Below are 23,848 nucleotides of genomic sequence, written 5' to 3'. Positions count from 1 at the left end.
GGGCGCGGTGGCTCACGCCTGTAATCCCAGCACTTTGGGAGGCCGAGGCGGGCTGATCAGATCAGGAGATCGAGACCATCCTGGCTAACACCGTGAAACCTCGTCTCTGCTAAAAATGCAAAAAATTAGCCGGGCGTGGTGGCGGGCGCCTGTAGTCCCAGCTACTCAGGAGGCTGAGGCAGGAGAATGGCGTGAACCCGGGAGGCGGAGCTTGCAGTGAGCAGAGATGGTGCCACTGCACTCCAGCCTGGGCGACAGAGCAAGACTCCATCTCAAATAATAATAATAATAATAATAATAATAATAATAATAATCAGAAGATGGCCAATTAAAACCACAGCGAGTAATACCACACTCATCATAAGTTGAGTTGAAAATTCCAAAGTTGAAACGTGTGGCAGCGTCAGGTGCTAGGGAGGATGTAGTACAAAGAACCCTCACCTTCTGCGGGCTGACGTGAGAACCGATGCAACCAACCATTTTGCAAAATGGCTTGACATTAGCCAGGATATGTATGCCTTGGGATCCAGCAATTTCACTTTTAGGTATTTACCCTAAGAAGTGAGTGCTCCTGTGCATGCAAACTGGAAATAACTAAGCTATCCATCAAAAGAATGGTTAACTAGATTATGCTATTCCCTATACTGGCATACTACACAGCACTGTAAATGAATGAAATGGCCGGGCGCGGTGGCTCACGCTTGTAATCCCAGCACTTTGGGAGGCCGAGGCGGGCGGATCACGAGGTCAGGAGATCGAGACCACGGTGAAACCCCGTCTCTACTAAAAATACAAAAAATTAGCCGGGCGCGGTGGCGGGCGCCTGTAGTCCCAGCTACTCCGAGAGGCTGAGGCAGGAGAATGGCGTGAACCCGGGAGGCGGAGCTTGCAGTGAGCCGAGATCGCGCCACTGCACTCTAGCCTGGGCGACAGAGCGAGACTCCGTCTCAAAAAAAAAAAAAAAAAAAAAAAAAAAATGAATGAAATACAACTACGTGTAACAATATGGAGGCATACTAAAAACACAATTTTGAACAACAACAAAAACTCAGAAAAAATACATATTGTATGATTTTTGTATATAAATTAAAGACAGGCTAAATTGCACTCTACAATGATTATGGCTCCATATTTAGTGGAGGAAACTATGAAAAAAGGCAAAAAAGCAATTTTATGGGAATCACTACCCACTTAGTGATTCCCATAAAGTTAGAAGGATTGTGGTCGGTTCTGGCAGGTAGGGAGAAGAATGTTTTTGAGATTGTATTTCCTGACCTTAATGGTGGTTATATAGATGTTCATCTTGTAAAAATTCATTGAGCTGTACGTTTATGTATGGGTAGAATATTTCACTATTAAAAAAGGTTTCAAAAAAGAATAAAGAAAGGAAGCATTAGGAATTATCTTCACATTAAAACAACAAGTAGATTTGAATAACTATCTTCAAAGATTGGTTTGAGGCCAGGTGCGGTGGCTCACCCTGTAATCCCAGCATTTTGGGAAACTGAGCTGGAGGATTGCTTGAGCCCAACAGTTCAAGACCAGCCTGGGGAACATGGCAAAACCTTGTCTCTACAAAAATTTTTAAAGATTAGTTGAGCGTAGTGGTGTGTGCCTGTTGTCCGAGCTACTTGGAAGGCTGCGGTGGGAGGATCACCTGAGCCCAGGAGGTTGACGCTGAAGTCAGCCAATATTGTGTCAGTGCACTCTAGCTTGTGTGAGAGTGAGACCTTGTCAAAAAAAAAAAAATAAGTTCTTCGGCCAGGCACAGTGGCTCATGCCTGTAATCCCAGCACTTTGGGAGGCCTAGGCGAGTGGATCACCTGAGGTCAGGAGTTTGAGACCAGCCTGGCCAACATGGCAAAACCCCATCTCTACTAAAAATACAAAAATTAGCTGGGTATGGTGGTGCACGCCTGTAGTCCCAGCTACACGGGAGGCTGAGGTAGGAGAATTGCTTGAACCGGGGAGGCAGAGGTTGCAGTGAACCGAGATGTGCCACTGCACTCCAGCCTGGGCGACAGCGAGACTCTGTCTCAAAAAAAAAAAAAAAAAAAGAATGCTTCAATACCAGTTGCCTCATTAATGACAGGAAACGTAGGAAATTGGAAAATGTCCTTACTACCCAGCTTTAGCACTTTTTATTCTGTTTTTTATTTGAGTTAGTTTTATTTTTTATTTATTTATTTTTTTTTACTGTTTTGGCAGCAGGGACCTTGTCTTATGAGTACACAGTAGGACCTCAATATCTGTAGAAGAAATAAAAGCAAGGTAGCTGAAACCATTAGTGTTATTCTGCCCAGTATATTATACAAGGTATTATTATAGCAACTGCAAACATGCAAGCAAATTTCAAGCAAAAGGATTTAGTCCTAATAGTGGCTTCCAGAATATGTTAGAGAATCAATGCTGAGTCATTCACACTTGTCTACTTTTGATGCTGTGGTTCTTTAGACTCTTCAAGTGTTTTCTGCACTATCCAGAAGAGATTTTAACTGGCTTTTCCAAAAATTAGTGGTCCCTACGTGATTCAGGAGTCTGTCAATCCAGCAGCTACTCGCAGAGACTAGTCACACATAGAGCGTGGGACACTCTGGGCTTGATCTTCCCCTTTCTGCCCTTGTAATGGCTGTCCTGAGTATTTGGCATGACTAAAGGGTGGAATAACCAACACGAGTGGTAGTCAGGGTCAGTAAGGAGACAGAAACCATGCCAGTTACTATAATGGAAATAATTTCGTATGAAGATTTATTAACCGAAAAGTTGAAAAGGGAACCCAAGTGTCATAGGGGTAGTAAGTACAGGGAGCAGCTTCCACCTCTACCGCTGGGGAATCACAGGAAAGAATTATTTACGCTTAGAAGTATTAACACTGAAATGACTAACACTTAGAGCTGGGACCCAGGCCTCTCAGGAGGGTGAAATCCCAAGCTAGTGGGTGCTGGTGTCTTTGAAAAGGAATCATGAAGCTGGTTCTGAGAGTGCTGGGAAAACTGGAATCAACTACTGCTACTGAAACCAACTGAGCTGCTGGAGTGAAGAGACGTTGTCAAGGTGACCTTGAGAGGGAAAGGAAGGAGCAGCCCCTTTTCCAGTCTCCAGGCTTGGGGTCTCCCTCTACTGTCCGCTCCTGGCAGAGTCCCACAAGGAGCCGGCTGGCAAAGAAAAATGAGGTTTGTAGGGGTTGACCCAGCATCACGACCAGAGTATATGAGAGTGAAGCTGAGAGACAATGGTTTAACAAGCAGCACAGTAATGCTCTGCTTTTCAGAATTCTTAAGGATTATAGCGTGCATACAAACAAAATAAAACCATAAAGTGCATTGTTTTCATCTGCTGTTAATGGTAATAACATTGATAATTTACATATGAATAGCACTTCACAGGGTCTGCAAAGTGCTTTTGCATATATTATCTTTTAGAATTCAGCTGTCAACCTGACCCTGAACTAACCAAAATACACAGAATAGGAAAAACAAATCAAAAAGCACTTAAATACATAGGTTAGTAATACTGAACTGAGTTTACTCCTTTTCCACCCCATGCCACCCATTCATGCAACTCCCTTCTTTCTGTTTCCCTCTCCTACATATCACTCATGCTCTGTTCGTGAGGTCCTTCCTCTACTCCATTTCCCTTTTTGGTCTTACCCCTCCTGAGTCCACCTGACCTACGCCTAGCTCAGCACCGTCTCCTCCAGCAGGAATTTTGGGGCAGTTCCCCACATTGTCTGATGCTTCTTGGACCAGGGTGCTTCTCAACCTGGAGCAGTTTTATCCTTCAGAGACAGTTGACAATATCTGGAGGCATTTTTTATTGTTATGACTTAAGGGAGTACTACTGGCATCTAATGGACACAGGCCAGGGTTGCTGCTAAACATCCTAAAATGCAAAGGACAGTCCCCCCACCCCCCTGCCAAAATTATGTGTTCCAAAATGTCAATAATGCCGAGGTTGACAAACTCTGTGCTAGGCTAATGGCCCTTGGTCTGTGGTCTCAAGGCACCCAACTGCATGCCTCTAGCTTTATACGTATGCTTGTACAACACTGCATTGAAATTACATGTTTATATTTATGTATTCTCCTTACTAAACAATAAGCTCCCAGAGAACCAGAGAACAAGGACAAACGTAGTGAATGGCACCTAATAAATGCTCAGTAAATGTTGAAAAAAATCCACAATATCCTTAAACTTCAGCACCTGACTGGGGAGTAGATAAGTAGTCAGTCCCTTTAATAGAACTGGTAAGAGTGGCCAGTCAAACCTTGTAACAAGAATATACTCATATTTGGCAAATAACTAGGATGATCAGATAATTTATTAAAATCCAGGATAGCCAGGTGTGTGGCACACGCCTGGAGGCCGAGCTACTCAGGAGGCTGAGACAGCAGGATCATTTGAGCCCGAGATTTCAAGGCTGCAGTGAGCTATGATTGCACCACTGCACTGAGGTGTGGGCAACAGAGTGAAAAAAAAAAAAAAAAAAAAAAAAAAGAAAAAGAAAAAAAAAGCCAGGATACATTCAAGAATTTTTTAAAGGATGCTATTTATTAATTACACTGGGACAATAGCTATACACTGAAATTGTCCTAGGTAGCCAGGCAGTGTAGTCATTCTACATATAACTGTAATAAGTTTAATTGTCTAGTTTCTTCACAAGTAGGGTAAATCAGAAGCAGCAAACGGATCAAAGAGGGCACTCTCAGGGCAGAAAGAAGGGACAGTACCAGCAAGAGAAGTGACCAAAATACCACAAAAGCAAGAGATGTTCAAACAAACAAAGCAACCTGGGTTCATTTGGTGTAAGGAACAAACAGCCTTATTCCTGAATATCCTGTGTGAGAATCACACTATTATGGCAAGTGCCAAGATTAATTTTCATAATGATTAACTTCTTGAAACTCATATAGAGTAAGTCAGCTTAATAAATATTGACTAGAAAGGTAAAAGTCATGTAACCTATTTTACAAAGACTTCTGTCCAAAATATTAAAACATTTAACGTCTCAAAAGATAAACCTCAATTATCCAAAAGAAAAGTATTTACTTAGAAAGAGTCAGCCCTGGGAATTTTAGAGGACTGAAATGGTATAAATATATGTTTAAACAGAAAATGAAACTCAACAGACAGAAATATGAGTAACTTTGACACCCTTCTAGAAGAACGAGCCAGGTGCCAGGGAAGCCCAGAGGAAGAGAATTCAGCCTGGCTGGGATCAGCTTTCGGAAATAGATGATCTGGAAGGATGACTCTTAGGAATGCAAATGAACAGATTATTATTTTTATTATTTTTTTGTGGGGGGGACAGAGTCTTGCTCTGTTGCCCAGGCTGGAGTGCAGTGGCGCAATCTTGGCTCACTGCAAGCTCAGCCTCCCGGGTTCATGCCATTCTCCTGCCTCAGCCTCCCGAGTAGCTGGGACTACAGGCGCCCGCCACCACGTCCGGCTAATTTTTTGTATTTTTTTTAGTAGAGACAGGGTTTTACTGTGTTAGCCAGGTTGGTCTTGATCTCCTGACCTCGTGATCCGCCTGCCTTGGCCTCCCAAACTGCTGGGATTACAGGCGTAAGCCACCGTGCCCGGCTTGAACAGATTATTAATGACAGACTTTTTTCTCCTTTTTTGTGTCCTTGGTTTTCTTTCTTAAAAATAATTTTAAAACATTTCATTATGAAAATTTGAAACCATATTCAACAGTAGAGAGAAAAGTATAATGAATGGGCACATTGTTCTCATTCATCTTTAACAAAGATCAGTACGCGGCCAACCTTGTTTCTATACATACTGTGCTCCTCCCTGACTAAATTATTTAGAAGCAAATCTCAGCTATCACATGGTTTAATCTGTAAGTACTTATGATGTGTCCCTAAGGGATCATTTTTAAATAACCATGACACCATGATCACATCTAAAACAAAATTAGTAATAACTTCTTAATATCGTCTAATCCTCAGTGTTCAGACTTCCCAGACTGTCTCCTACGTGACTTTATAATTGGTTGGTTTAAATCAGACCCAAACAAGTTCTACAAAGTGATTTTTAAAAGCTAACAGCTTGGTTGGGTGCAATGGCTCACACCTGTAACCCCAGCACTTTGGGAGGCCAAGGTGGGCAGATCACTTGAGTCCAGGAGTTTGGGACCAGCCTGGCCAACATGGCAAAACCCTGTCTCTACTAAAAATGCAAAAATTAGCTGGGCATGGTGGCGCATGCCTGTAATCCTAGCTATTTGGGAGGCTGAGACAGGAGAATCTCCTGAACCCTGGGAGGAGGAGGTTGCAGTGAGCCGAGACTGTACCACTGCACTCTAGCCTGGGTGACAGAGTGAGTAAAACTCAGTCTCAAAATAAAATAACAGCTTTATTGAGGTATAATTCACATACCACACAATTCATCCTCTTAAAATGCACAATTGAGTAATTTTTAGGATATTCAGAGTTGCACAATCATCACCACCAGCTAATTCCAGACTGTCTCCCCAAAGGAAGCCCCATATCCATTAGCAGTCACCCCTCATTCCCCACTTCCCTCAGCCCTTGGCAGCCACTTATCTCTTTTCTGTCTCTTTGGATTGGTGTATTCTGAACATTTCATATAAACGGCATCATACAATATGTGTTTTGTGAGTGTGTGTCTGGCTTTTCTCACTTAGCATAATGTTTTCAAAGTTCATCCATGTTACAGCATGTATCAGTACTTCATTTCTTTTTATTACCAAATAATATTTCACTTTTTTTTCTGTTTTGAGATGGAGTTTTGCTCTTGTTGCCCAGGCTGGAATGCAATGGTGTGATCTAGGCTCACTGCAACCTCTGCCTCCTGGGTTAAACTGATTCTCCTGCCTCAGCCTCCTGAGTAGCTGGGATTACAGGCACGCACCACCATGCCCGGCTAATTTTGTATTTCATATTTTTAGTAGAGACGGGGTTTCTCTATGTTGGTCTGGCTAGTCTCGAACTCCTGACCTCAGCTGATCCACCCGCCTTGGCCTGCCAAAGTGCTGGGATTACAGGCATGAGCCACCATGCCCAGCCTCACTTTATGAATATACCACAACTTATTTACCCATTCATCATTTGATGGCGATTTGGGTTGTTTTCACCTTTGACCATTATAAATAATATCGCTATTAATATTCCTGTACAAGGTTTTTTTTTTTTTTGAGACAGGGTCTCATTGTCAGCTTGAGTGCAGTGGCACTATTATTTACCCATTCGTCATTTGATGGTAATTTGGGCTATTTTCACTATTGACTATTATAAATAATATTGCTATTAACATTCCTGTAAAAGGTTTTTTTGTTTTGTTTTGTTTTTTGTTTTTTTTTTTGAGACAGGGTCTCATTGTCATCTTGACTACAGTGGCACTATCGTGGCTCACTGCAGTCTTGACCTCTGGGGCTCAAGTGATCCTCCCACCTCAGCCTCCCAAGTAACTGCGACAATAGGCGAGGGCCACCATGCCCCACTAATTCCTTCTTGTAATCTTTTGTAGAGACGGCGTTTCGCCACATTGCCCAGGCTGGTCTCAAACTCCTGAGCTCAAGCGATCTGCCCACTTTGGCCTCCCAAAGTGCTGGGATTACAGGCATGAACCACCGCACCTGGCCAATATTAATTACTGTACAAGTTTTTGTGTGGAGATATATATATATATATATATAGCTAGCTAGCTAGATAGATAGATGATATAGATATATATTTTTTTGAGACAGAGTCTTGCTCTATCACCCAGGCTGGAATGCAGTCGCACGATCTTGGCTCACTGCAACCTCCGGCTTCCAGGTTCAAGCAATTCTCCTGCCTCAGCCTCCCGAGTAGCTGGGCTTACAGGCTCACACTACCACACCAAGCTAATTTTTGTATTTTTAGTAGAGATGGAGTTTCACTATGAGCCACCGCGCCCCGCCTGTGTGGACATATTTTTCAATTCTCTTGGGTATATTCCCTCTAGGAGTAGAACTGCTGAAGCATATGGTAACCCTATGTGTAACTTTTTGAATAACACAAGGCTGTTTTCCAATGTGGCTGAGCTATTTTACATTCTCACCAGTCATGTCTGAGGGCTCTCATTTTTCTATAATCCTTCCGAAATTTGTTATTTTCTCTTTTTTATTATAGCCATTTTTATGGGTGTGAAGTGGCGTCATATTCCAGTTTTGATTTGCGTTTCCCATCTTTTCTTGTGCTCGTGGCTGTTTTTATTACATTGTTATTTTAATGATATGTTTCAAATTTCAGTTTAAAAACTAGTGTCTGAGCAATCTCTAAAGCTGATCAGTACATTTTTAAAGTATTGTAAAAACTCATGAGTTTTAATGTATTTAGCATGTTTCAATCAGCACTCTTTATTTATTTATTTATTTATTTTTATTTATTTATTTATTTTTGAGACAGAGTCTCGCTCTGTCACCAGGCTGGAGTGCAGTGGTGCAATCTCAGCTCACTGCAACCTCTACCTCCTGGGTTCAAGCGATTCTCCTGCCTCAGCCTCCTGAGTAGCTGGGACTATAGGTGCGTGCCACTACGCCCAGCAAATTTTTGTAGTTTTAGTAGAGACGAGGTTTCACCATGTTGACCAGGATGGTCTTGGTCTCTTGACCTCGTGATCCACCTGCGTTGGCCTCCCAAAGTGCTGGAATTACAGGCATGAGCCACCACGCCCTGCCCAATCACTACTCTTTTTTAATGCTCAGGTTATCCTATCTTTGGCCACTGACAGTTCCTGGAGGGTGTACACAAATTGGTTTCTGGGCCCTTTAACACAGTCCCAGAAGAGTCTTTGATAGCTTCCTTTCTTTCTAGTATAAAATGTTCTAGCCTCGTTGATGTGGTTTGGATATTTGTTCCCTCCAAATCTCATGCCGAAATATATCTCCAATGCTGGAGGTGGGGCCTGGTGGAAGGTATTTTGATCACAGGGGTAGGTCCCTCAAGAATAGCTTGGTACCATCCCATTGCTAATGGGTGAGTTCTCACTCTGAGTTCACCGAGATCTGGTTGTTTAAAAGTGTGTGGGCCAGGTTGGCAGCTCATGCCTATAATCTCAGCACTTTGGGAGGCCGAGGTGGGCAGATCACTTGAGCCCAGGAGTTTGAGATCAACCTAGGCAAGATGGCATTTGGGGAGAATAATGACATTTTTGTGGCCTTAGTTTGGTTTGCTTCTAACTGAAAACAAGACATAGAGCAGAAAACATAAGAAAAAATTAACATTTAAAAGAAAAATTTTTTTTCAGACAGAGTCTTGCTCTGTCTCCCAGACTGGAGTGCAGTAGTGCAATCTTGGCTTACTGCCACCTCCGCCTCCCAGGTTCAAGCAATTCTCCTGCCTCAGCCTCCCGAGTAGCTGGGATTACAGGCGCCCACCACCACACCCGGCTAATTTTTGTATTTTTGTTAGAGATGGGGTTTCACCATCTTGGCCCGGCTGGTCTCGAACTCCTGACCTCGTGATCCACCCACCTCAGCCTCCCAAAGTGCTCGGATTACAGGTGTGAGCCACTGCGCCTGGCCTAAAAATTAACATATTTCAACATGTCTAGAGAAATTATCAGTTATAACAAATTTGCTCTTGAACAAATTTGTTCAAAGCAATTATAGGAAGGAAGAGGGCTTCTCTCTTGGAAGGTACAACATTGAAAAATAGAACTATATTTCATCCAGGTCAAAACCCCATTATATGCTGGGCACAGTGGCTCATGCCTGTAATCCCAGCACTCTGGGATTGTATTTTTTGTATTTTTTGGTAGAAGCAATTCTCCTGACTCAGCCTTCAGAGTAGCTGGGATTACAGGCATGCACCACTACACCCAGCTAATTTTTGTATTTTTGGTAGAAATGGGGTTTCACCATGTTGGCCAGGCTGGTCTCGAACTCCAGACCTCAGGTGATCCACCTGCCTCTGCTTCCTAAGGTGCTGGGATTACAGGCATGAGTCATTGTGCCTGGCCCAATGAAATAAACTTAACATCGCTCTGTGACAGTCCTATGAGAGTTGTATAACTTGAATCTAACCATGAGGAAGCAGACAAAGCCAAATTGAGAGACGATCTAGAAAATAACCAGCCTGTAATCTTCAAAAATATCCAGGTCATGAAAGTCAAGCCAAGACTGAAGAATTGTTACAAATTGAATGAGACTAAAATGAAGTGTGACTCTGAACTGGATCCTTTGGGACCACTGGAGAAACCTGAATGGAGTCTGAGGACTGTTCGTGGAAGCAGAACAGTGCTAATTTCCCACTTTTGATGGTTGCATTGTGTTTCTAAAGGAGAGTGTTCTTATTTGTAGGAAGCACACACTCAAGGATTTGGGGGGTGATGGGTATTGTGTCAACTTACTCTCAAATGATTCCAGGGGGAAAAGTGCTTTGTTCTATCTCTATACTTTTCTGTAATGTTGTGATTGTCCAAAACAGTTTTGTCAAGAGAACAAAAAATCGGCATGGTTGGATCTGGCCCCTATCACAAATTACAGACTTACAATGTGTGTGTATGTTATTTTGTAATTGGTTTATTCAGATTCCAACAATAAGAAATGCTCCACATAAATGCCAAAGTTTGCTGTATAGCTTAAATAAACTGATCAAAAAAGAAAGGCATGTCCCATGTTACTTTCACATGTGAAAACACGAAGTATAACTTGGTACAACCACTAGAAAAACAAATATATATTCTGCTTTTTATTAAAACATTTTAAAAAGCCATCCATTAGGTCAATAATCAGTAAATTAAACCCATCATTTTCTTCTGCACGTGTATTGGTCATGGAATTTCCAGGTAAAAATCTTGTCTGACAGACAAGGTCAGCTCATGTGATTTAGTAATCTAAGAAATTCGAATCTTTGGGCCTACCCTGAGCTCCTCTTTGTGCCTTGGGGCATGGCTTCTGGAGCCTTCATGCCCATCTGACTCATTTATTGTCATGTATCACTCCTCCCTGACATTGCTTTGTGCTGGTTACATCTTAAAAGTTGTCTTGGAAGTAACTTTTTTTTTTTTTTTTTTTTTTTTTTTGAGACAGAGTCTCCCTCTGTCGCCCAGGCTGGAGTGCAGTGGTGAGATCTTGACTCACTGCAATCTCTGCCTCCCAGGTTCAAGCAATTCTCCACCCTCAGCCTCCCAAGTATCTGAGACTACAGGTGCGCACCACTACGCCTGGCTAATTTTTGCATTTTTAGTAGAGACAGGGTTTCACCATGTTGGCCAGGCTGGTCTCGAACTCCTGACCTCAAATGATCCGCCTACCTCAGCCTCCCAAAGTGCTAGGATTACAGGCATGAGCCACCACGCCCGGCCAGAAGTAACTTCTTAGGATCAGAGATCTTTAGGTACTTTGCATCCCAAATTTCTTTATTTTGTGACCAGAAGAAATTATGAAAATGAAAAAAAAAAATTTTTAAAGCAGTTCCATTAGAGCAAAGCATCTAAAAAATCCTGTTCCATTTGAGGTAGGATGTTAGCTGGTCACATTGACCCTGATCCCCAAGGCTTCACAGAATCCTCCTGCTCTGAAGTAGTGTCAGGCATAATTATTTTTTTGCTTTTCTTTTCTAAACTACAAGCTTTATGTGCATGGTTTGGTCCTCATGTTGCTGCCCTAGCTCCGGAGCAGATCATTATCGGAGGACACTGTCTTGCATTGCACTGAGAGGTCATTGTTAATGTCTCAGCAATTAAGTTCCTTCCCCCAGGCTGGTCCACTGAGGTGACACTGCGGCAACCCTGAAATCACATGTTCTATTGCAGAGAGCACTACACAATACTCTCCGGTACTTGGGTGTGCTTTTCTTTTAATTCTGAATGTTGTCCATCTTCCTTCCTCTTTGTTTTTGCTTCTGAGTACAACTTTGTGACGTAGCTCATGCAACGCATAGGCTGGGAAGCTGAAAGAAAAACATGTTGAAGATGAATACTTATTTTAAATAACATTGCACCCATTTACTTGAAACACTTTGATTGGATATCATGTTTTTAGGTTTATGTATTGCTTTATAAAAACCTAAAACTTATCGATGCATATAAATGGTCTGAACGCATTATTATATTCTTTTTTGTTTTTCGTGTTTGTTTTGAGACAGGCTCTCACTCTGTCGCCCAGGCTGAAGTGTAGTGGTGTGACCACGGCCCACTGCAGCCTTAGCCTCCCGGGCTCAAGTGATCCTCTAACCTCAGCCTCTTGAGTAGCTGGAACTACAGTCACACACTACCATGCCCAGCTAATTTTAAAATTATTTTTAGAGTCAGGGTTTCACTATATTGCCTAGGCTGGTCTCAAACATCTGGGCTCAAATGATCCACCCACCTCAGCCTCCCAAAATCCTGGGATTATAGGTATGAGCCACTGCACTGGTCTATACTATAATTTTTTAAGAAGTCTTACTATATAAACAATATACTGGTAAACCTGAAATAAAATATACAGATATTTCTGCTGTAACATAATCTGTTGCTGAACACATCATATTGCCTTAGCAAAATTGCACACTAAAAATAACAGGGCTTACTGCAAAAATAGGGTCGGGGCAGATCACTCAAAGTCTATGCAACTCTGTACAAAGAGACTAGAGATGGCCCCAGAGAATATTTTTAATATGGGCAAAACAACACAATTAAAATGCTGGATTTGAGGGTGCTAAGGCAAGGAGGATGAAAATGAAGGCTGAGCTCGGGAGAAAGTGAAACCCCCAGCAAACCCCTGAAGATGTACTTTTCTGGGGAGGAAGCCCCTGAGTAGTGCCGGTACTCATTTTAAATTTTCTTAAAGTTGGCTGGGCGCAGTGGCTCATGCCTGTAATCCCAGTCCTTTGGGAGGCCAAGGTGGGTGGATCACTTGAGTCCAGGAGTTCAAGACTAGCCTGGGCAACATGGTGAAACCACATCTCCACTAAAAATACAAAAATTAACTGGGCGTGGTGGTGTGTGCCTGTAGTCCCAGCTACTAGGGAGGCTGAGGTGGGAGGACTGATTGAGCTCGAAAGGTCAAGGCTGCAGTGACCTATGATGGCACGATGGCACTCCAGCCTGGGCAACAGAGTGAGAGACCCTGTCTCAAAAAAAAAGAAAAAAAAATTGTTTTAAAAGTTGAACTGGAAGGGCTTCCATTTTTCCAGCTAACAGACATAATTCTACTCCGACTGTTTTGGTTCTTCTTGCCTAGGAAAAACAGTTCAGGGAGCAACCCAACTCACACATGATATTAACATCATTTTCCTATCTGCCAGGTGAGTATGTGATGACTGGCATTTAGAAACAGGTGTTGCAACACAATTGATGGATGTTGTTTACACACATTTTCCCCTCCCACCCCCAGTTTTCACACAGTCAATTCTCTTGTGTTCCTTTCCCAGCTAGTACATCTATTCGTTCTTTTCAGTTCATGCTCTAGTACGTCAAAACCTAAAGAGGCAGAGGTGTTATAAAAGACAAGCCTCCTAAAAAAACTTCAGTAAAACCAATAGAATAGAGCGGCAAAGCTCGCTGTATTTCTCGCAGCTCCTGGCAGGTAGAACAAGTTAGTTTGCATGGAGGAAATAATATGGTTGGAAGGTGGAATATTCTTGTTTTTCTATAGTCCTAGCTTCTGCCTCCCAGATCTTTATCAAGAATACAATCCCCAGCCTCCACTTCGCATACACAATCTCCTTCCCATCCCGATTCTTCATTCTCTTTACATATTTTGTCTGAGGAATTGCAATGAAGTCATCCAAACGACCCGACACATGCCTTCTTGAATTAATTGAGCCTATAGTCATTCATTTAATACAAATTTATCAACTACCCTGTGCTAGAATCTGAGGATACAGAGTAAATCTGATTACTCACCACCTAAAGGAGTATTGTAGTAGCTATATAAAAACACCAAAAATTACAATATGGAGGAAGAAGTGCTTCTATGACAGAAGTGTCATAGGATCCTCTGGTGGTCTTCGGGTATCCCTGTGTGTGATGTCAAAGAGTCAAGGATGGCTTCCCAAAAGGAAGCCTTCTGCTACATGACTTAACTGCTACTATTTATTTTTGCAGATGAGTCTCCTTAAGCTCTACAGGATGATTTAGGAGACTTTCTAGTGCTAAAAAATCAAATTTTGATTTTTCTCCTTCTTTTTAAAGGTGACTACTTAATTGTGATGGTTAATTTTAAGTGTTAAGTTGGGGGGATTAAGAAATACCTCAAATCTGGTAGAGCATTATTTTTGGGTTTGTCTATGAGGTTGTTTCTAGAGGAGATTAGTGTGTGAGTCTGAGTGGAGTAGGTGGGCATCGAGATTTGCCCTCGATGTGGGTGGGCACCATCCAATCTGTTGGGGGCCTGGAAAGAACAAAATCAGAAAGAAGGCAAATGTGTTTATCTGTCTGCTGGAGCTGGAATACACTTCCTCCTCTCCTGGCAGCAGAACTCTAGACTCCTTGGCCCTTGGATTTCAGGACTTACGCCAGCGGTCCCCTGAGTTCTCAGGCCTTCGAACTTGGACTGAGCCAGGCTACCAGCATCCCAGGGTCTCCAGTTTGCAGACCTCCTGTCCAGGGACTTGTCAGCCTCCATAATCTCATGAGCCAATTCCCCTAATAAATCCCCACTCACATCTATATATATATATATAGATATTTTTCTGTTGTCTCTGTCTCTCTGGAGAACTCTGACTAATACATTAATGAACCTCATTGTTCAGATTTCAGGTCATACCGTTGACTTACATTGGCCATTTTTCTCTTGAGATGATGTTTCTTCATTATTTGACCTTGATCTGTAACTTTCTAGTGTGTGTTCTGAAACTTCGTTTTCTACAAAAAAAGAAAATCAAGTGACTAATTTCTGATGCCATGGACATGTAGAAATGTATATTTGAATAAGAGATAATACCTCTGTTACTGTGCAACAGTAGACTTATCATGCCCCTCCCATAACTCATACCTCATTAATTCAACACATAGTTTTTTGATTCCTGTAGGCACTGTGCTAGGCAGTCCTGGGATTTTTATCCTTCTGTGAATAGAAGTGTCTATCATTTAATGCCAATTTCTGGAGCTATGCTAGTTTCTATTGATTATACACTCTTAGACTATAGTCCCTGGAGATTCACACCCGAGTTTACTAGAAAACAAACAATTGCTTATCTGAGTGACAGCACTTATCAAATAGATTATGTAGTGTCTGACAGAAAGCTTTAATGGACAGAATTTCCCTTTTTTTAGCCATTTGCTCTGGCGTCTTATAGCCTCCGTCAGGTTCCCTGCCCACTGACCTTTCTTCCATATCACATGTGCTTTCCGCAGCTTCATGATGAAGAGCTGGACTATGATGAAGAGTATGAAAATGAGAAAGGACACCAGCGTGAGCAGCAGGATGCCACTTTTCTTCCTTGCCAATCCTAAATACTGAGGATTTGCTTCTATAAGGAAAATGAAAAAGGAGTTTAGATACTTTGGTTTTTTTTTTTTTGCCACTGGAGAATATGTAACAATACTTCTACAATGTGATATAAGCAATAGACAGCTCAGATGAAGAGATGAGAAAGAGCTTACCCCTGAAGGTAAAGAGACTTACATTGTTCATTCTCTGAGAACAAGCAAACAGGCATACAACAAACAAGGCAATTATGTATGATGATTTGAAAAGATTTTTTAAGTTACATAGCTATTGGGCTAGTTATTTTTTATTTCTAGAGAAAGCATACGAGAAAATCGACTTAAATTATAGTCAGGAGATTCAAATTAGCTTTAGGAATGATTTTTAGCAAAATATAATTAAGTAGCAAGAGGGATTGTTAAGGAGTTTAAAAAACTATCCAAATAAAATGAAAATTTATTTATCTTGGTTAGGTTAAATGTGGCCCTACAGGAAGGCATTTGGGCTAAATCAGATGAGCTCGTAAAAATCTTTCTAGCCAGGTGCAGTGGCTCATGCCGGTAATCCCAGCACTTTGGGAGGCTGGGATGGGAGGGTTGCTTGAGGCCAGGAGCTTGAGACCAGCCTGAGCAACATAGCAAGACTTTGTCTCTACAGAAATAACAATAATAATAAAAATTAGCCAGGAGCAGTGGTGCACACCTGTAGTCCTAGCTACTTGGGAGACTGAGGCGGAGGATCAATTGAGTCCAGGAGTTTAAGGTTACAGTGAGCTATGATTGTGAAACTGCACTCCAACCTGGGAGACAAGTGAGACCTGTCTCTTTAAAAAAAAAAAAAAAAAAAAAAAAGGCTTTCTAAACCTAGAATTCTCATTCTATGGGCTGTAGTTTTGCTAAATGTCCTGGTCACCTCATATCAACCAACGAATAATTAAGGAGTGCCAGCTATGTGTAGAACATTGTGCTTGGACCTACAGAAGACACAGTTCATATGCTTTGGGGATTAGTTCTCTTTATATATAAACAAATTAATAAAAACAAACAAAAGTAAGATATGTCAAATTCTGGATCCATATGTATTTATATCATAGTGTGTTCAGTGGTTCAGAGGCAAGAATGGTCTCTGAGGGGTGAGTTGGTCAGAAAAGTTTTCAGTGACGATATTGGCCTTGAAGGGGGAGTCAGGAGAGGTGAGGGGGGTCTCCTCTTCCACCAGGGGCAGTGAGGATAAACAAGGGCAGGGCAATTGAAAAGGGATGATGTTTTCAGAGAAAAATACATATCTCGTAAGGACTTTGTAGATATGAGACTGCAGAAGTAGGTAATAGATGGCACCTAATGAGTTGTTTGGGACTCATGCTCTGTGTTGTAGACTTCAGGAAGCCATAAAGGGTTTTAGAACACAGGTATGCAGAGTGTAAAGAGATATTTTGATGGTAGGGTGCTAAAAGTGAACCAGAGGAGGAGAAACTGAAGTTATAATACTCCATGCAGGAGATGATGAGAGCCCAGATTGGGACGTTAACAGTGACAAGGGACAAAATACCTGAAAGAGAAGACTCAAAAGTTCTTGGAAATTGACTGATTTTATATACATGTGTGTGCACATGCATATACATATACACGTAGATATATTTGTACGCATACACAGGAGTGATAGGTAACACCAAGGTTTGGGGCCTATGTGATGCTTTGGGGCCTGTGTGATGCTTTGGACAAGCTGATTTTGTGGGAGAAGGTGCTGTTTGGTATTTAGCAATGTTGAGTTTGAGGAAATCGCAGAAAATTCAGCTACAGATATATAGAAAATGGAAAGAAATTGGAACCAATGCTAAGGAGGATGTTCTGGAAATCTAGGTGTAGAAATGTTTTGCTGGCCGGGCACAGTGGCTCACACCTGTAATCCCAGCTATTTGGGAGGTGGAGGTAGGAGATCTCTTGAGCCCAGGAGTTCAAGGCTGCAGTGAGCGCGATCGTGCTCCTGCACCCTGGCCTGCGAGACAGAGAGATACCCGGTCTCTAAAAACAAAACAAAACCAGAAAAGAAAAAGAGAGAAATCTTTTGCCTAGTGGTAACAGGAACCATCTTGGGAATGAGTAAACTCTTTAAAAAATAAGGGAAGACCGGCCAGGCGCAGTGGCTTACGGTTAATCCCAGCACTGTGGGAGGCCAAGGCGGGCGGATCACCTGAGGTCGGGAGCTCAAGACCAGACTGACCAACATGGAGAAACCCCGTCTCTACTAAAAATACAAAATTAGCCGGGGTGGTGGCATATGCCTGTAATCCCAGCTATTCGGGAGGCTGAGGCAGGAGAATCGCTTGAACCCGGGAGGAGGAGGTTATAGTGAGCTGAGATTGCGCCACTGCACTCCAGCCCGGGCAACAAGAGCGAAACTCTGTCTCAAAAAAAAAAAAAAAAAAGGGAAGAACAAAAGACGGAGAAGTAAAATCAGAAGTACATACACATTTAAGAAGTCAGGGCTGGGCGCGGTGGCTCACGCCTGTAATCCCAGCACTTTGGGAGGCCGAGGTGGGTGGATCACGAGGTCAGGAGATTGAGACAACGGTGAAACCCCGTCTCTACTAAAAATGCAAAAAAAATTAGCCGGGCGCGGTGGCGGGCGCCTGTAGTCCCAGCTACTCAGGAGGCTGACGCAGGAGAATGACGTCAACCCGGGAGGCGGAGCTTGCAGTGAGCCGAGATCGCGCCACTGTACTCCAGCCTGGGCGACAGAGCGAGACTCTGTCTCAAAAAAAAAAAAAAAAAAGAAGTCAGAAGAGGAAAATAAGTTAATTGATGGATACAGAGAAGCAGTGGTGAGCAACAAATAACAGAACCAGGAAAAGTATGTCAAGAAGCCAAGAGGTAACTAAATCAAGGAGGGAGGACAAGGGAGTGATTAACCAATCATGTCCAAAAGGGCAGAAAGGTCAAGAAAAGGGAGGACTGACAAAGGCCATTGAATTTATCGATTAAGAAGTTAAAATGTCGAGTGTTTATTCTAAATGCAGTGGGTGGCACTTACCGGTGGTCAAGGCAGGATCTTGAGTGGTTTGTTCTTTCTCTTCCTTGTCAATCTCCGATGTACTAGAATCTTCCATTACTGAGACTAAAGTGAAAGAAATAAGACATGAGCTATGCATACATTACATACATGTGACTATATACAACTGTAGTTACATAAGTCTTCCCAGAGCAGCTTGGGAAGCCAAATTTAAAAACAGTACTGAGATCATTTTTGAACTATGGATTTCTTGCAAACATAATTGCAAATGGCTAGGCTCACTTTGCCTTATTTTTTTAAGGTAAATGTTTGAGCACTTACTCTGTGCCTGGCCTTGAACTGAGCACTTGGTATATATTATTTCTCACCACAGCTCTGAGAAAACGGAGGTTTAGAGCAGTTATGTAAAGTACCTAAAGTCCTGTAGCAAATAAGTGGCAAAGCCAATACATAAACTCTGTTTTACCTAACTCTAGAACCCAGCATTTAAACCATTATTTCATACTTCCATCCTGAATCAGGCCTATTAGGGAGAAGGTCTTTAGGATGCTTCAAGATAACAGCTGAATACCGAGGAATGGCATTCCAAGCTTTAATTATAGAAAACCTACAGCCTGAAATTTATGTTGAAATATAGCTTCAGTTATTCAAACTTCTGCTTGCCTCCCCATTAGAAGTGGGATGTACTATGATGTTTTTTTCTAGATACGATAAATTATAAAAAATAAGAAACTGTGTTTTTTTTTTCCCAGATTTTACTGCTTATGTTTCCAATTTCCTTTTATTCCCCTGCAGTTTCCTGCTTTTTAGTCCATTGCACAGCGCCACTATGTGGACCCCGAGGGGAATGAAGCCTCCCATTCTGTTGAAAATGGATATTAAAGGTAATAAAATCGTAGAAATGGAAAGCTGAAAGGAATTTTAGAAACCATATATTTAAAGTCTTATACATGAAAAAGCAGAGCAGAAAATTAAGTTGTTCAGTAGCAAGCCATTAAAGATTACTAGATTCTAAACACGTTTACAAATATTGGATTATTAAAACAAGTGATGTGGCTGTTACACTTCATAATATTTTCAATTTCCATTGTCCTTCAAAAAATTGTATGGTACATGTTGTATTTATCGGTGTTTAGAAATCCCAAACATTTCCTTTTAAATATTATTTAGGATACACATTTTTAAAAATGTGACTCATACTCAGAACTATGAACATGATAATGATCTGAAAGCCCTTATTCCAACAAATGAAATTATTATTGACACACTACATGAAATGGAAAGAGAATATGTAGGAATTTATGCCTTTCTGGATGAGGCTAATAGTCTTGCTCAAAGCACCATAACCAATTTATTTATTTATTTATTTCTCTCTCTCTCTCTTTCTTTCTTTCTCTTTCTTTCATAATTCATTTTCTGAGAAGCTGCTATTGCTGGATACTATGCTAGGTAAAATACAAAGTTAAATTAGATATACAATCATTGATCTGGGTTAACCTCTAGTGAGTTTGCTGTCTAAAAACTGGAATTATAATCCAGGCTTTCTAAATTATTCTGCATTTGTAGTTCAATCCCATCATCAAAAATGACCTGAGTTATTGACAATCAAGTAATTGATGTGTCTTCAAAGATGATTTTGTTATTCAATGACAACACCAAACCTCCAGCTTCTGCTGCTTTTCTCTTTGTTGATACTAAGTCTGTGTTTTGTGTTTGGTGTGCTTTAGATGGGAAAACAAAGAAACGAGTCTCTCTATAAATGAATTCAACTTTGTCCTTTACTGCAGAGGAAATTCAAATGTCACAATCGTGAATGTGTGTGTGTACATGTGTACATCTCTATCTCAGGCAAACTAGAATTGAACTTGTAAGGCTTTATGTCAGCCTGAAGCCCATACCACTAAGTATTCCGATGCCTGATGTGGTTCTACTCTAGGATGCTACGAAGCTGGAGCCAGTTGGAGGGGGCCTGTATGGTCTTAGTAAAAATTAAAACAAAAAATATTCTTAAAACTTAGAATGAGAAAAATAACCTTCCCAAGGAAGCATGATTTTTTAAAAACAAGTTTTAATGATTTTGACACTTACCAGTACTGCTGGGCTGCTGTGGGTCTTGAGAGGATAGAGAGTTTCTCTCCAGAGCATCTGAAGCTGTCTCTTCATCAGTAACTAGGAAAGGAGAAAAACAAAATTCTGCTACTATAGAGAGCAGTTTTACCCACATTGTGCTCAGTAAAAGAGATTGGAGAATATATTTGGTGGCTACCTGCTTGTAGAGGTTGTGCAGAAACCCCAGAACTGTGTGTTCTGCAGCTCCTGCTCTGGTTTTTGAATCTGTATCCCACTGAGTGCCCATCTGTTCACCTGCCTGGCTTAAAGCACAGCATGCTGGACCTCTGTGTGGTGGCAGTTTCTATCTGTGTCCTTCTATCCATCAATCAATCCCTCTGTCTGTTTATCTACCCATCCACCTATCTATCTACCTATTACATGGCTTTGGAATCAGCCTCAGACTGAGCTGAATTCCAGTGCTATTTACTTGCTCCTGAATGAGTTGGACAAGATACCTGACCTCTCTAACACTTTTTCTTCTCTTATCTGTAAAATGGAGATACTGACAGCATTTACCTCTTTGAGCATTTTGTGAGAATTAGTAAGTTCATTTCTATAACATGTTTAGTACAATGCCTAGCTATTTATTAAGCACAATGCTAAATGTTATTGTATAACATTAATCAATGCTTAGGGATGTTTCCAGAGGGTCAGCTTGGTATAGATTTTACCAGTCATTGAACAGACCCACATCCGGGAAGCATGTAATAACTGTGCCTGTCACTTTACAAATACTAATACTGACATGTTGGGCGGGCGCAGTGGCTCACACCTGTAATCTCAGCACTTTGGAAGGCTGAAGCAGGTGGATCGCCTGAAATCAGGAGCTCAAGACCAGCCTGGTCAACATGGTGAAACCCCATCTCTACTTTAAATACAAAAAACTAGCCGGGCGTGGTGGTGTGTGTGTGTTTGTAATCCCAGCTACTTGGGAGGCTAAGGCAAGAGAATTGCTTGAACCTGGGAGGCAGAGGTTGCAGTGAGCCAAGATCGCACCACTGCACTCCAGCCTGGGTGACAGAGCAAGGAGACCCTCTCAAAAAGAAAAAAAAAAAAAAAATATATATATATATATATATATATATGTATATGTGTGTGTGTGTGTGTGTGTGTATATATATACTGACACGTCACAGGTGGTTCATGTTTTTATAAAATTTGTGAGTGCTTCTTGCTGTTTATTTAATCAAATAATTTTCCATGGTTTGGAAACGTATCTGGTTAATCAAAAATTCAAAATGTATGAAAAATATAAAAATACCTGAATTATGTGTAAGGGCTCTGAGGAAAGAAAGAATTACTAAGGAAACATTATAGAGATAGTAGTATAGACTATACGGCTAAAATGAACTTTGACCACACAGGTGCCAGAGAAAATTGAAGAGGAGAGCTGCTGGCAATGAAAAGAGGGAAAAGCTGGAATGCTAGTCAAATAGAAGTACTGGGAATAAATTTTAAGAAGAATATGGGGCCGGGCACAATGGTTCATGCCTGTAATCCCAGTTCTGTAGGGGGCCGAGGCAGGCAGATTGCTTAAGCCCAGGAGTTTGAGACAAGCCTGGGCAACATGGCAAGACCCCCTCTCTACAAAAAATTAGCTGGGCATGGTGGTGCACTCCTATAGTTCCAACTACTCAGGAGGCTGAGGTAGGAGGATCATCTGAGCCCAGAGAGGTTGAGGCTGCAGTGAGCTGTGATCATCCCATTGCACTCCAGCCTGGGTGACAGAGTGAGACCCTGTCTCAAAATTTTAAAAAAGAAGAAGAACATCACTGGGGACAAATAGAATAAAATTTATCAATAGTGATTTAAATCTTCTAACATAGTATATACTATGTGAATTCAGAAAATTATGTTTATGTACAGAACAAGTTTTATCTATACATATTTAAAACTAGATTCTGTATTTATTTTATCTTGTTAATTAACAAGCTAGCAAACTATTGCATTTAGACTGAATGTTGTTTTGATTAGGTGGATACTGGCACATGATGATCTACCTCCCTAGTTGGTCAGAATATTGTAGACCTCTGCTATCCAATATGGTATGCACTAGCTCCAATGACTATTTAAATTAAAATTAATTAAAATGAAAATAATTAAATATTTAGGCCAGGCGCAGTGGCTCACACCTGTAATCCTAGCACTTTGGGAGGCGAAGGCGGGCAGATCACCTGAGGCCAGGAGTTCAAGACCAGCCTGGCCAACATGGTGAAACCTGACTCTACTAAAAACACAAAAACTAGCTGGGCATGGTGGTGGGCACCTATAATCCCAGCTACTCAGGAGACTGAGGCGGGAGTATTGCTCGAACCTGGGAGGCAGAGGTTGCAGTGAGCTGAGATAGCACCATTGCACTCCAGTCTGAGCGACAAGAGCAGGACTCCATCTCAAAAAATAAAATAGCTCCTCAGTTGCAATAGTCACACTTAAAGTTCAAATTTTGGACAACTTGTATCCACCACTGTGAGCTTGACAACCTCCAAACGCTTAAAGACTTCTGATGAGATCAGTGATGATATTAATCCATGTGATTTTGATGCTGAAATATGTCGACATTGGAAAGTTCTGTAGAACTTAGTGAATCGGTATTTTCCAAATTACTAAAACATAATGTTAGCAAAATCATGCCTGGGTAAAAGTTCTATTCAAAGTGCAAGAGAGTTCAGTGGGTTTTAATATAACAGTATGAAAAGTTCATTGACATGGGCCCAGAGTCCATATAGCAACTAATCTTTAAGAAACTACTACTTGTTGAGTTTTGGTGTAACATCAAAGAAGAATATCCACAATTATCTGAGCCGGCTATTAAAATACTCTACCCTTTTCCAATTATATATTTGTGTGAGATTGAATTTTATATATATTTATTTAAAGCAAAATAACATTTTGGAAGAGATTGAATGCAAAAGTTACAAGAACCTAATTGTTTTCCATTAAGCCAGACATTAAAGAGATTTTCAAAATGTAAAAAAATGACATTTTTCACACTAATCTTTTCAGTGTTACAAAATATACTCTTTTTTTCATTAAAATATGTCATTTCTGGGCCGGGTGTGGTGGCTCACGCCTGTAATCCCAGCACTTTGGGAGGCCAAGGCAGGTGGATCACCTGAGGTCAGGAGTTCAATATCAGCCTGCCCAACATGGCGAAACCCCATCTCTACTAAAAATACAAAAAAATTAACCAGGTGTGGTAGCAAGAGCCTGTAATGCCAGCTACTCAGGAGGCTGAGGCAGGAGAATCACTGGAACCCAGGAGGTGGAAGTTGCAGTGAGCTGAGATCGGGCCACTGCACTCATCTCAAAAAACAAGGGCACTCCATCTCAAAAAATAAAATAAAACAAATATGCTACTTCTGTTAACATGTAGTAG

At 41.4% G+C, this 23,848-nt stretch overlaps 1 protein-coding gene and 1 long non-coding RNA gene across 3 annotated transcripts in view; one reads left to right on the top strand and one right to left on the bottom strand.

Annotated features, from left to right (window-relative positions):
• Positions 1-10,495: 10,495 nt before the first annotated feature.
• CRTAM (cytotoxic and regulatory T cell molecule) overlaps positions 10,496-23,848 on the bottom strand; it is a 34,186-nt gene continuing 20,833 nt past the window's right edge. The window contains exons 6-10 of the mRNA XM_055273534.2: positions 20,449-20,529; positions 18,382-18,465; positions 15,248-15,394; positions 14,700-14,786; positions 10,496-11,887 (exon numbers count right to left, since the gene is read on the bottom strand). Coding sequence (XP_055129509.2) covers positions 11,757-11,887; positions 14,700-14,786; positions 15,248-15,394; positions 18,382-18,465; positions 20,449-20,529 — 530 coding nt within the window. The 3' untranslated portion in view covers positions 10,496-11,756. The remainder of the gene's footprint in view (positions 11,888-14,699; positions 14,787-15,247; positions 15,395-18,381; positions 18,466-20,448; positions 20,530-23,848) is intronic.
• The window catches only part of LOC129479800 (uncharacterized), an 83,037-nt gene continuing 76,045 nt past the window's right edge, over positions 16,857-23,848 (top strand). For both annotated transcript variants that reach the window (XR_008656796.2, XR_010120118.1), the window contains exons 1-2: positions 16,857-18,221; positions 19,156-19,244. This is a non-coding gene — a long non-coding RNA (uncharacterized lncRNA). The remainder of the gene's footprint in view (positions 18,222-19,155; positions 19,245-23,848) is intronic.

The sequence above is a fragment of the Symphalangus syndactylus genome, chromosome 3 (genome assembly GCF_028878055.3).
Source record: "Symphalangus syndactylus isolate Jambi chromosome 3, NHGRI_mSymSyn1-v2.1_pri, whole genome shotgun sequence".
NCBI classification, from domain to species: domain Eukaryota; kingdom Metazoa; phylum Chordata; class Mammalia; order Primates; family Hylobatidae; genus Symphalangus; species Symphalangus syndactylus.
This window is presented reverse-complemented; position numbering and strand designations above follow the sequence as displayed.